This window comes from Lepisma saccharinum, chromosome 20 (genome assembly GCF_977018435.1).
Source record: "Lepisma saccharinum chromosome 20, izLepSacc3.1, whole genome shotgun sequence".
NCBI classification, from domain to species: Eukaryota; Metazoa; Arthropoda; class Insecta; order Zygentoma; family Lepismatidae; genus Lepisma; species Lepisma saccharinum.
Window position 1 is genome coordinate 39,894,414 of NC_139248.1, and position 14,378 is coordinate 39,908,791.

Consider the following 14,378-nt stretch of genomic DNA (forward strand, 5'->3'; position numbering starts at 1 on the left):
GTCGGAAAAACACGTGGGAGTGAGTTGTATTGATGTCACATTTTGACTTAATTGGGGAGTGACATAGAAACGATCTAAATGTGATGCACAGTTGTCTCGGAAATATGTATACCCTGATTTTCGATTATGCTTAGCAATCCAAACATCCACAAAATTAAAACCGTGAACTATTTTTTGTAAAGTATTAGACGTGGAGAAACCAGGCCGTTGATCCTGTGGATTTAAAACACAATTAAAGTCACCTGCACATATTATATTCTCTTTCCCCCCTTGTAATTCTGCTGCTACATCAGTACCAAAAACTCATTTCGCAATTGACGGTTTGTATTTCCAGACGGAGCATATATGATTGAATAACCAAATGTTTGCTAATTTTGTACCTATAATACGGCCAGATGGATGCTGAATAACGTGCGAAATCGGCAAGCCTTGTTTGACTACTAAAGCCGTTCCTTGTGATTGGCACGTGGGGTTTAGATATGACATATACTGGGCTGGTAATTCAAGCTGAGTCACACACACTTCCTGCAGAAGGGCAACATCCACTGAGGATTGTACTAGAAAATCCCCTAAAGCGCGTTGTTTCGTCGTGGAACTTAACATATTTATGTTCACAGTCGCTACTCTAACAGTTGTATTCATAACTATGTTTATCATGAGGGGGAAAAACAGATAGACTACTCTCGTTAACATGTTGTATGTTCACACTGAAAATCGTTTCATAGTCCACACTTTTCCACTTGCTACCCTAGGGGAGTACATCACTTTCTCAGTCACGAGATGGGTCGGGGGTCACCTCCATGTCACTTTGTTCTTCCATTACTGCCCCTAATATTGCTGGGTTTTGGGCATCTAAGTCAGAGGTAGGAGTATTTCCAATATTATTGGCACTTGAGGAATCATTGCTTACAACTGTTGATCAACTTACCATTTCACCCTTTAACTTCTTTTTTGGCCTCAGTGTCATATGGTCGGAGGAGGGGTTGCCTCCTCTCGTTGTTGATCTGGACCGGGATCGTCGTGTGTTGACTGATGGAAATTCACTCTCAGCGAACATTGTGCCTGTCAAATTTGGGGAAACCTCCAAAGGTTGTTTAATAGGGGTTGGGGATGTAGATGGCGCATCTTCATTTTCTAATCCTTCCTTTGTCCCTGTAGAACACTGCATACCTGGTTGCACAAGGTCATCTTTTTTCATTTGACTCATTTGCGGTCTGGAGAGACTTTGTCGGGGGGGTTTCGTTGGTGTTGCTATTCTCGGCAATGGGGAGTAAGTAAGAGGACAGAGGGTTGATACTTCGGTCCTCGGTCACTAACTGGTACTTGGCTGACGGTAGTCCTAACCAGATTCGCCCTTTGGGCTGTCGCGAAACTGGATACCGTCGCGGTTGCTCTGGTGTCCCTAGGGCGACGCTCGTTGCAGCTATTGGCGTAGTGTGATGGGGAATCGCAAATGGCGCACGTTTTTTCCTGTCCATTATAGGTAACCCAATAGCGTGATCCACTTATCGTAATGTATGACGGGATGGCCTTTGTCAAGGTCATCTTCGCAAGTTTTCTACCTGTCCGGACTTGATATATATGCTGATCGGAATACTTCTCGTCTAACAGTGGTGAGATTATCGTCCCGAATTGTGCTAACACTGTTCGTATTTGGTCGTCACTTAATTCGATTGGCACAACATGTATTCTCACCGTCACATAATCGCGATCTGCCCAAGTCACTTCTATTTCGTAATCACTGTCCACATCAGTATATTTGTAGATACCACTAGACTTGAATAACAATTGCTCACACAGTACTTTCGATAACAGTTTTAAATATACACACTTATGATACATGTCGATTTCAATACTTAGTACCTGCTCTGGAGTAACTTTTAAGGTCTCGCTGATCCATCGGTGAAGATCCAATGTAGTGGGTTTCCGTGTTACTGTTTGAAAGTTCAATTTCAACGTATTCACGCGTTTCAGAACCATTTTACTCACTGAATTTTCACCAAGACGAACGTTAGTCGCGTAAGGAAGCTGACTCACGGAACTCGCAGCGTGAGTAGTCACGAACATGTCTGCTCGATACCGCGTCCCGAACGAGACTGTCTGAGCCACCGCGGCCACAACGATAAAACTCTCAAATGTTCGAACAAAGAAACAAGTTTCAAAACAAGGCAGTGCACAAATATACACATTCTGAGGACCTGGAGTGGGACAAAACCACTTGCGAATTCGTTAGCTACATCCAGGTGAATGAAGAAATGCACTAGCTATATTATGGGGCAGGTCGCAGGGTATTTGGGCAGGCTCGAAGTGGTCGTTCTGTTTCAACTAACTAACTCTCTAGCTTTCTTAAACCCAAAAGTTTATGATTGCGGCAGCACAAGCCTTTTATCTCTCCCTATCCTGGGTAAGATCAATCCAATCTTTTCCATCCTTACCGATATCCTTTAGGTCTATCTCAACATTATCCCTCCATCTTCGTTTTGACCTTCCTACTGGTATCATACCAACAGGTTTCCCAACAAGAATCCTGTAAACTCTTCTTTCCTCTCCCATTCGGGTCATATACCTAAGTCTTCTTGATTTATCTAATAATATCTGGACAGGAATACAAATTGTGCTGGTTCTACATTAAGTAACCTTCTCCATTCAACCGTCTCCTCATCCCTTCTAGGTCCAATATTTTCATAAGAATTTTGATTTCAAATACATGTAATTTATGTTCACGTCATATGAGATTTTCACTTGCTCAAATACGGGAATATTGAAAATTTACTAATTCCGATAGGTGAAACTTCGCCTCGTCCGAGGACCAAGTGACCATGTCGGACATACGTAATCCCTACCGCATTCATTTTCGACACGCGATTTGTACATCATTCGCTAGCCCAGGTGTGTTTTCTTTGGGGATATCGTGCCGCATCTTCTTTATTAGTACTATTTGTCCGGATATTGAGGTGTGAAGTCCATTTAAACACAATTTCGGCATCCTCTAGCTCTGACACGGTGAGTCATTCGACAAAATTCCATTTACATTTTCGTCTTCATTTCACTTGGCGATTCACCTCTTCCGCGTTGTAAACGGAATTTTGCACCACCCTGTATAGAATGGAAGCAGTGGATCACAAACATGGCGACGTTAAACACACAGATGTCACATGAAATAGTCCTATAGCCAGAGAGCGGCATGTCGACATATGCGACCCTCTTGTAAACAAGAAAAACAACATAAGTAAATGTGTGTACATGCATTCATATTTGCGTGGGATTTGGAAGTATATTGAATGTGAAATGTCTCTCCACTCCTTTCTTTTTGTGTAGAAGTTTTTTTTAAAATTAGTAATCATATTGTAATGAAAAACAAATAAATAGTATGTTCCTGTTATTAATGGATGTATGGAAGCTTTTAGGTTAAATAAGTTAAAGTTTAAGAAACTGGTAACGTTGAAACAGGAAAAATGGTCTGGAAGTCTTCTTTTATGAAATGTACAAAATATGCCATCAACATTAATATACAATTACCACGGTACTCATAATGGACATTTCCACTCAATTTTTTTATAGCAATTTTAAAAACTACACTCTGGAAAAATGATCCCTGCAAGTTCTCGCGTTTCTCTGCGTTCAATTTAAGGCAAAAAGGAGACTTCCAAAGTTGCGAGGCTAGCGTTGCGCTAAAAACACACCCCACCATGTTAATACGTCACTACTTCGTGAGAGCTCCTTTGTCGTCTGTTTCCGAGCGTCCAGTTTACTGGGGGCTGCCACGGAGAGCCAACGTGTGCAGCAGTTTTACAAATCAGTACAGATTTAAATAATAGAAGAAGGAGCGATAGTGGGATGGATAGATATGCTTTGTAATGATCATACTTTTATTAAATATTCCTGTTGCTCACGTGCAAGATAAATGAAAAGGTTCAGGTCATGCGAAAAATATTGCTTGTAAAATGGGTTACTGACCAAATTTTCAAAAAATATATTTTAAACTTATTTATCGAAATTTACCGTTAAATATGTAGTGCAAAATAATAATTTTCACATTCTTCACTTTATTTATAAAGCCTACTTAACTTTCTTTTCCATAAAGCAATTTCAGTTTGTGTTTCATTTCTGTTGCGCAAATTATGATCAAATATTTTTGTGAAGATAAGAGAAAATACACTGAGAACATTACATAAGTTGCACAGTACATATCAATGCTTGGTTTATGTATAATTATTAGAAGGAAATAATTTGTATAACATTATATCCCATACTGAAATGGTACGATACATTTTGAATTTTGTACTGCAAAAAAAAAACCTCCTCATCTCTTTACCCGGAAAGCATTAATTCGTTGGTTCACAACATCACGAGAGTTGAAAGTTGAGAGTTGTAAATGTCTGTCTCGTGTTTATTTGTAAATGTCTCGTTGACAGTCTCGTATCGATTAATAAACATCCGTCTCCTTCTCGTCTCGGTTTCAGAGGGCAATCTTTGTTCTCGTCTCAAGTCTCGAAAAATATAGAATTTACAACGTATGCAAAGGGTTACTGTAGAAACTTTTACAGTGCGTACGGATTATAAAGACAAAAAACTTTTCTTAATTATTATTATTACTATTATTTTGGTTTGTTTGTTTGACTCCTTGTTTCGACGCCACGAGTCCTCGAAAACTGAATATTATCCTGCATATATATGCAAACCAAACCGCCGATTCAGAATTACCACGAATGAACTGGCGTTGTAATTATTATATACTGCTGGACAAAAAAAAACGGACACCTTAATATTTGACATCTGAATTGCAATTACTTATGAATTACGCTCTCAGTTAAGTATTGAACAATTGAACATTCATTATTGAACATTTTCCACAGTTTTCCGTTTATTATTTATCTATTTATTTATTTATTTACTCGTATTTACTTATTTGGAACACTTAGTAGGCTCAAAATTAATTTCATGCAATTTTGTTTTAATTTATTGATTTTCAATTCCTGTTGATGTTATTTTGTTTAATGTCTAGAGAGGCATGAATTTTGGTTCATAGTAGCCATAGTAACATATATTATTGACATTGTCATTGCTGGTATTTTTCTTGCAAGTGTATTGTAAGTTTGCTGCTAGCTTGAAAATGAGACGTGAAGAGGTAGTGTAAAAGCAGTAGCTCTTCGCGATGATGGTCGTAGTGTACACTATATTGCTAGGGTGCTAAATATAGCACGAAGTACTATCCATGAAGGTCTCAGACGGTATGACGCAACCGGTTCCTATGGTAGAAGACCGGGTTCTGGTCAGAAACGATGCACAACAGCACGGGAAGATCGTTTAATGCGTATCATAGTCTTAAGAGACCGTCGTACGACTTCAAATATTGTGGCACAGCATTTGAGAAATGTTCATAGAACTGTGGTTTCTTCACGAACAGTTCGTAGAAGACTGAATGAAAGTGGTTTATCATCTCGGAGGCCGGCTGCAGGTCCCAGGTTGTTAGCACGTCACCGGAAGCGAAGACTGGAATTTTCTACAAAACACTTACGTTGGAATGTGGAGCAGTGGGAAAAGGTTTTATTCTCTGATGAGTCAGAATTCAACCTACGTTCATCAGACGGGCTTGAACATGTGTATAGAAGACCTAATGAGCGTTATGCACAATGTTGTTTCGTTGAAATAACACCCTTTGGAGGTGGTAGTGTCATGGTCTGGGGAGGTATCTCTTTACAAGGACGTACAGAGTTGGTTCTTGTAGATAATGAGGCAATGGCAGCTTGCAGGTATATTACAGAATGTGTGGCAGATCATGTAGTACCATATGCACCATTCATAGGCCCGGACTTTGTTTTTATGCATGGCAATGTGCGTCCTCACGTTGCGAATATTGTCACGGAGTACTTGGACGAAGTTGCGATTACGCGATTAGAATGGCCACCACAAAGTCCGGACCTAAATCCGATAGAGTACGTCTGGGATCAACTGAAACGACATATCAGAAACCGCGCAATAGTTCCAGAAACAATTGAAGAGCTAAGACGTGCTATTCAAGAAGAATGGGAGCAATTGGACCAAGAAGTGATTGCCAACCTTATTCGAAGTATGCCACGGCGGTTACAAGCTGTAATTGATGGCAGGGGAGGTAACACCCGCTATTAGACCCCACCAGTACCAGTTAACAATATTAAAAAAAAAATATTGCTAAGATTTTTTTTGGTAGTTTTCTGTAACTTTCGTTTATGTTCTAATTTAACTTATTAACAATAAATTTTAATTTGCTTTCTGTTGAATATATTCAGGATTTCTTATTTCCAATAATTTCTGCAACATTTACTTAGCCTTCGAATCAGAATTTATGCGTTATCACAAAAAATGCAAGTGTCCGGTTTTTTTTGTCCAGCAGTATACACAAAATTCATGATTTATCACATGTTCCAGGTTTGACTCTCTACCTGGGCATAGCTGTTCCTTTGTGAATGTCCTTTCATTGAAGTGGATATTGTTAAGTTGGGGGATGTTTTCTAGAGACTTTAAGGACAGCTAGGGATTGCTTCTATTGTTAACGTTAGTGTTGCTCACGAGACTAGACATTTCCCATTTCATTTCATAAATGGAGACGGAACAAGCGAATGTTTTCGAAATGAGACGGGACAGATCGAACGTTTCGTTTCGTATCGTGTGAAGGTTGCATGATATTTAGATTGTGCTGGTTGGTGGTGGTGGAGGTAGTGCGTGTGTGTGTGTGTGGTGGGGGAGTTTCACCCGCACCCCGACTTCCAATACTGCTTGTAGTCATTCATCTTCATTGTCGCAATTAGCCAAAAGTGGAAAGAAATGTGACGTTAGAGAAGATACATAATAACCATACGTTCTCAGTTGCGGTTAAACAAAGTGTCGAAAAAGCGACGTAAAAGTAGGACAAATATATAAATGTGCAATATATATATTAACTGAAGAAAACTGTCGTTTATATCAGGAAATTTATAAACTCCGCCTACCTTTTTAACCAAATAACATCTTATATTAAAAAAATGGCTTGTAAACCATACTGTCCTAAACATATTGTTATTTTAAAATTTGCGAAGAAAATATTATGACTAAAATAATTGTAATTCCAGAAAAGGCATTCTTGTAACAAAAAGTTCTTGCCAGTCAGAACCAACCTAAGTATTGGGAATGAACAAGGCTATTCATGTGTTCAGCCTAATGGGAAAACCCTCTACCGAGTGACTGAATTATAGTAAAATATACTACGATACTGTCAGGGCATATTTCATCTCAGAAATGGAGCACACATTTTTGCACTGGAAGTTATAAGATACTTGTTTTATACAAATGACTTTTTGGTGTCGCCTTCACGGCCCATGCTATGTTTACGGAAAGAGAAGCATATGCACGCATATTTAAGTGATGATGTCAAAGCAACTCTAGTCTGTGCAGAGGACAGTTTCAAGTCAGTGACGTAGGAGGTGAATTTCAGCGGTGTTCGAAGGCGTGTTTCTCGAGAACGAAAACAAATATCGCCGATTTTGGCACATCTCATTTTTGTGTCATTATCCGTAAGATGAATGGATTTAAAACGTTTTTCATGTCAAAGTGGAAATGTTCATTGCTGTTAATCTTCAAAGATAACGATATTTAAAACATTTCTGAACCATTTACACAACTAGCCTTAATAATCCGATTTAATTATTACAGTTTCGCACAAGCCTTCAAATTGCACATGTATTTCTGTTATGATTGATTGATTTGCTTTATTTTACTATGTTTCTTGTGCCACTTTTGAGTAATTTGCAACGATGTTAACGAGTTATGATATGATGAAATTGATGGATGGATACTAACAAACAGAACTCAGAACCCCTGGCGTCGTAGCGCGATGTGCTAACCAATCCGTCGTATTTTTGTCATACTCTTCATATACGTTAGGTGTTAATAAATGAAGAGAGAGAAAAAACACGCAAGTATTTATTGATCCATATATAAACCAATTACATACTAATTACATAATTTTATTACAATGATTGTTAGACTAATTGAACACTAAATCATGTTCATATTTCATGTGTACGTGTTAAAAAGGAAGAAAGAAATCTATATTTATACAATGTGATAAACTATTAAAACCGGTTTCAGGTTTAAGTGAAATATTACGCTTCGTAACATTTTACACGTTGTGATATCCAGCGTTTCTTAATATGGTCGTCAGTTGGAGTTCAGCAGCTGAATATCAGGTGACACACGTAATGTTTTTTTTCTTTTTAATATGTGGTATTCACTAATATTTTTTATTGTCTCTTTTAATACTTGCAGTACTTCGCATCTGCTGTGTTGTTCAGTATCCAGGCCAAGTACTGTGTGACGTTGGTGTACACACCAGGATATTCGGGATCAGCACAACCTACTCCCCAAGATACGATACCTGGAAATCAGAATATAAGAGTGAATGCAGAGAATAATACAGGATGTTTCACTAGCTCTCGGCCCCCGATATACGCTTATAAAAATGAAACTACTGGTCATAATGTAACGAAATTTGCTACGGACATACTTTGGTGTATGAGTAGTATGGTGACGTCATTGGATATGGCGCCACAGTCTCTCTAGTCCTTGTGTGGCAAGTGAGTGCATCTGGGCGATTCTGTCCTTTAAATGTCAATCGTACGAACGTGTGCTTTCAGTCTGAGTTATTGGTCCTGCTGTTGTGAAGCGAGTAATAGTGGTTCGTGTTTGTTTGGGATCAGTTGAAAGTTCGTGATTACGATCTGTGGTTCATGATTACACTACAGTGACAAAGTAGTAGAGTATGAGTCTACTCAGCGGAACAGTGTGTGTTTATCGTTTACACGTACTGGAAAAGTACAGGTCTATCGCAACAAGGCAGGGACTATCATGGAACTGAAAGACAGCATTCGGCAGGAAATTGACTTTGTGACTCCTGATGTGTTGGTGGCTGCCTTCTGTAACATGGATGGCCGTGTGCAGGCAGACGTGCATTGATGCTAATGGCGAAAACTTCCAACACTCGCTGTGACGTCACCATGATTCTCATACACCAAGGTATGTCCGTAGCAAATTTCATTGCAATATGATCAATAGTTGGATATTTATAAACAAAAATTAGGGGCAGAAAGCTAGTGAAACATCCTGCATGATGACTATGCAGATGTTAGTACATTGAAAGCAGTATACATACAAGAAAACGAAAACATGACAAAGGCAATATTTTTGGGTTAAGCTAGTGATAATACTAAATTTTAATAAGTACTTATTTGTTACCCAGAACGGAAATCCGAATCAATCAATACGCTTCTTGTTTTGTGCTACACAATATCAGTCTAATGTCTGCATTTAATTTTTATTGCATTTAATCTTTGAGTATCGAGGATCCAGTGAAATAATTTTAACCAAAAACTTCAATATTTCTTAGTATTTTAATGAAATAAAAAATACTTATATTTCCTTTATATATTCTTCAATAATAATGATGAATTTTAATTCCCACTTCGATTCTCGGTTAGCAATTACAAATACTATTATATTGTTACATATGTAGCGTAGCAACAATGCGAGAGAGAAATGGCGCAAATTTGCATCAACGAAAAGTGTTAAACGTTTTTGTGTAATTACAAAAGTTATTTCAAAAAACACTTTTTGTGAAGCGATCCAAATATTGCACGTTTTCGAATTGAAATGAGTAATATGACTTACCTTGCAAGAACATTTGTGGATATGTGTAAAATCATATGTCGTAAATACCTTTTCAACCCGTATTAATTATATCTTTACTAAAATTTTATTTTCCCTTCCAAAACACGTACGTACATCAAAGTATGATTTAAATTCTTGACTAATATTACGAATACTTCATAGAATCAATTATTATAATTGAATTACGAGTAAATGTGTTCTTGGTAAGTTAAAATGATGATAAGTTTTTAAATCCTTGTCCGTTTTAATAATCTGTTACAATTATGTATTATTTTCTCTGGAACATGCAAAAGCAATAGATGCACAAACATATGAAATAATTATCTTTTGAATCACGGAATACTTCATAGAATCAATTTTTGAACTATTTTATCGAATATTGAATTTAAGGTAGGAGCGAAACTAGTTATTTGTACATGGCCTTCAGTTGTTTGTAATTGTCCAATATACTGGGTGATTTTTTTAACCTGAATCATTTGAATATCTTGAAAAAAAAATCATCCTACAAAAATATGTTCCAAATAAAAAGTTGATAGTTTGGAGGGGGAAGTTTAGTGGTGCAACAAAAGAACACCCCCTCCCCCTCTTGTAGATGAGGCGGGGGGCAACTTTGAAATTTCAAATAGAAACCCCTATTTTTTATTACAGATTCAGATTTTACGGGAAAAAATACATAAGTTTTGTCTGAAACATTTTTTTCGATTCGTGATAGATGGCGCTATAATCGACAAATTTTCATTTCTCAAATGTTTACACTTTAAAACGAATGTATTTCATTTCGCAATTCATTTAAATTCAAAAAGTAAAACATTCTCTTGCATGAACTGTGTACGAATTCTTGATAACAACATTTAAAAGTTAGATTCGATATTTGTTTAATTTCTTTAATGTTGTGTCAAAGATGCTTAACAAAGCTACAACAGAAAAAAAAAATAAAAAAATAAAACAATGTCAAGAAACAGTTCCTTTTTAGACTTTTCCTGTTAAATCATTGTTTGTTTATCATTGTTTTTTAGATCACAAGAATGCTCCGAGCGATTAATTTGACTAAGCTGTTGATACTTTTAACATCAATGGATGTATTAACTGTAGAAGAGAAAATTGAAATGGTTCTCGTGTATGGAGAATCTGGCAGGAATCTCCGTCAAGCTGTCGTTGTTTATGCTTAGCGTTTTCCAGACAGGGTGCGTTCTTTCGCTTCGTTTCAAGGTACAGTCAATCAATTTACTAATGAAGGAAGTGTTAAACCTAAACAAAGGACCCGTCGAAGAACAGTAACTGGAGAAGAAAATGAAATTAATGTGTTAGCTGCTGTGGCCATGATCCTCATGTCAGCTCACGAAGTAGCTCGAAATTCCGGATTGTCCCAGAGCAGTGTTTTGAAGATTTTACAGTGTCATAAATATCATCCATATCATGTGTCATTGCATCAAGAACTTCATGGCGATGATTTTCAAAATCGAGTGACGTTTTGTCAGTGGGCACGTGAACAAATACAAATAAACCCAAATTTCTTTCGTCTGGTATTGTTCTCTGATGAGTCATCTTTTACAAACCACGGAACGGTCAATCGGCATAATATGCATTACTGGAGTGTCGAAAATCCGCACTGGCTGCGCCAAGTTGAGCATCAGCGTCCATGGACTGTATACGTGTGGTGTGGAATTATTGATGACAAACTCATCGGTCCCTACTTCATTAATGGAAATTTGAATGGTCAACAGTACCGCGACATTCTTCAAGATGAACTGCCAATATTACTTGAAGATCTTAACCTGAAACTGAGACAGAACATGTGGTTTCAGCAGGATGGATGTCCAGCGCACTATTCGAGAGCAGTACGTGAAGTACTCGACCGTGACTTCAATGGCCGATGGATCGCAGAGCTGGTCCTGTAAATTGGCCTGCCAGATCACCAGATCTTACTTCACCAGATTTCTTTTTGTGGGGTTACCTAAAAGATAAAGTGTATCGAGAATTTCCAACTACTCGTGAAAATATGATAGAGCGAATCCAAAACGCTTGTGCCATAATTGAACCAGAGGTACTTTTGAGTTGTGTACATTCATTCGAAGCGCGGATCAATAAATGTATTGAAGTTGAAGGTCGCCATTTTGAGCACTTAATGTAATTGAGAAGTGAATGTAGTTTACTAGACATCGAGATATCTAGAGCTAAGAATTGTCGAGTAATTTTGTATTTTCAAAATAAATTTATTTGTTTTACAACAATTTCAAGTCCTGGAACAAAAATGTTTTATTTTTTGAATTTAAATAAATTGCGAAATGAAATACATTGGCTTTAAAGTGTAAACATTCAAGAAATGAAAATTTGTCGATTATAGCGCCATCTATCACGAATCGAAAAAATGTTTCAGACAAAACTTATGTATTTTTTTTCCGTAAAATCCGAATCTTTAATAAAAAATAGGGGTTTCTATTTGAAATTTCAAAGTTGCCCCCCGCCCCACCTACAAGAGGGGGAGGGGGTGTTCTTTTGTTGCACCACTAAACTTCCCCCTCCAAACTATCAACTTTTTATTTGGAACATTTTTTTGTAGGATGATTTTTTTAAAGATATTCAAATGATTCAGGTTAAAAAAATAACCCAGTATATAAAGCCCCAATTCCACCACTGACTGACTCACTGACATAAATGTTCTCCATGAAGGAAGCCGCGGAGGAGAAAAATGTCCGATTACGACCCTCCATGAAATTGTCCCAAAAGGCCGAGAAAATTCAAAAATCACACAATCGGCCCTTTCTTAAGGGTAAAAATGCCCTTTTCTTACGTCCTTAGCAACTGTTGCCACGGATTTTTTTTGCAGCACACATTGTTTCCTTCAATTCTTAATTGTCTTGCTTCATTATATTTCTCACAGATCAATAGCACACAGATGAGTAGTGTAAACTTATTGTTTCTACGCAACACTTTGTAGGTATGCATTTGTAGCCTCTATTTTTTATCAATTGAATGTCAGTTTTTGACATATTTTGACAATTTTTTGTCGATGTTTTAGCGTTTAGCGATGTTTTAGTAAAATTTCCCTTTTTTCCCACTCACACTTGGTAGGTATGCATTTGTAGCTTCTTTTTTTATCAATTGAATATCAGTTTTTTATATAGTTTGACATTTTTTTGTCAATATTTTAGCGTTTAGCGATGTTTTAGTAAAATTTCCCTTTTTTCCCACTCACTCTTGGTAGGTATATCACGATCTTACGTGATATAACTTAACCTATCCTTCTTTTTTATTACGTGTTAAACTACACGAGAGCCTCTACATGCTTTGACCTACTTTAGAGTAGACCCAAATGGACAGTTCTACGCCCGAAAGTGGAGCTCGGAGTGGGGCTCGGTGGGGCTCGACTTAATGGTTTTCTTTTGTAAGGCATAAGCCCCATTTTCTCGCAGTGTTGCCAACACCTCACTCGATCACGATCTTACGTGATATAACTTAACCTATCTTACGATTTTTTTTACGATCTTCAGTGATATAACTTAATCTATCATTTTTTTTATTTGCAAACCGAACTGTAGTAGACCCAAATGGAGAGAGTTCACCAACCGAAAGTGGGGCTCAGTGGGGCTCGACTTAATGGTTTGCTCTTGTAAGACACAAGCCTTATTTTCTCGCAGTGTTGCCAACATCTTACTCGATCACGATCTTACGTGATATAACTTAACCTATCTTACGATTTTTTTACGATCTTCAGTGACCTATCATTTTTTTTAATTTGCAGCATCGACATCGGACGACGATCTAAACCAGGCACGGCATTTTTTACACACTCTGTAGTTCGTGATGGGTTGCAAAGAGGAAGGTTCGGCGCCTACGAGTATAACTTTCAAATCCGAAGAAATGAGCGTTGGGGTTGTGTTTGCAGGAAACACATCGTGTGGCAAAATTCGCAGCACGAGTCCGGTACGTCGCACCAGGAGAATTCAATTCGAACGCCTGGGATGAAATGGAGCAAGCACGCTTCGTTCTCCTGCTGGTCGATCTGGGCGAGGATCAAGCTGAATCCCAATTTTGGAGAAACGACCGCTTTCACGGTATTTGCCTCTGTTCCAAATTGCCGGGCTCCGAAATTGCGATCTTTCATGTGAAAATAAGAAAAAAGCGTTCGCACGAAATCGACCCACGGTGTGGGGATCTTTACCCAGTTTACGCGTTCGATACGAGTAGTGTAATTGATGATACAACCAGCACAGGAAAGTATGAACCCCCCTCTGGCAGATTTGGCTACACTTAAAACAAGCTCAACATGCCCATATGAGCTTTTTGCTCAAGTGTGGAACCCTGTCTAATCCAAGATTTTTGTAAAAATGCCCTCGGGAATTTCCTGAGAAAGTATGACCCCCTCAGATTGATTTGCCTACACTTATAAAAGGCACTTCTGTGAGATTGTTGTCCATAAATTTGTTAAAAATATGCCCCTCTTGATATTTTTTTTGGATACACTTAAAACTAAGCCAAACGTATTAACACACCCACACCCACCCACACCCACACACACACACACACACACACACACCCACCCACCCACACACACACACACACACACACACACCCACCGACCTCCCCCCCACCCGCACACACACCCACACCCACCCACACCCACACACACACACATACATATTTATTTCCGGTTTAAGTTCAATTGGGCACCAGGCTCAACTTGTATATCTAGTATT

The 14,378-nt window shown here is 38.1% G+C and overlaps 1 protein-coding gene across 1 annotated transcript in view; it reads right to left on the reverse strand.

The window, feature by feature from the left end:
• Nucleotides 1-7,925: 7,925 nt before the first annotated feature.
• Nucleotides 7,926-14,378, reverse strand: part of LOC146003241 (coagulation factor IX-like) — a 108,122-nt gene continuing 101,669 nt past the window's right edge. Inside the window, exon 7 of the mRNA XM_083141416.1 lies at nt 7,926-8,392. Within this exon, the coding sequence (XP_082997542.1) occupies nt 8,271-8,392 (122 nt within the window). The 3' untranslated portion in view covers nt 7,926-8,270. The remainder of the gene's footprint in view (nt 8,393-14,378) is intronic.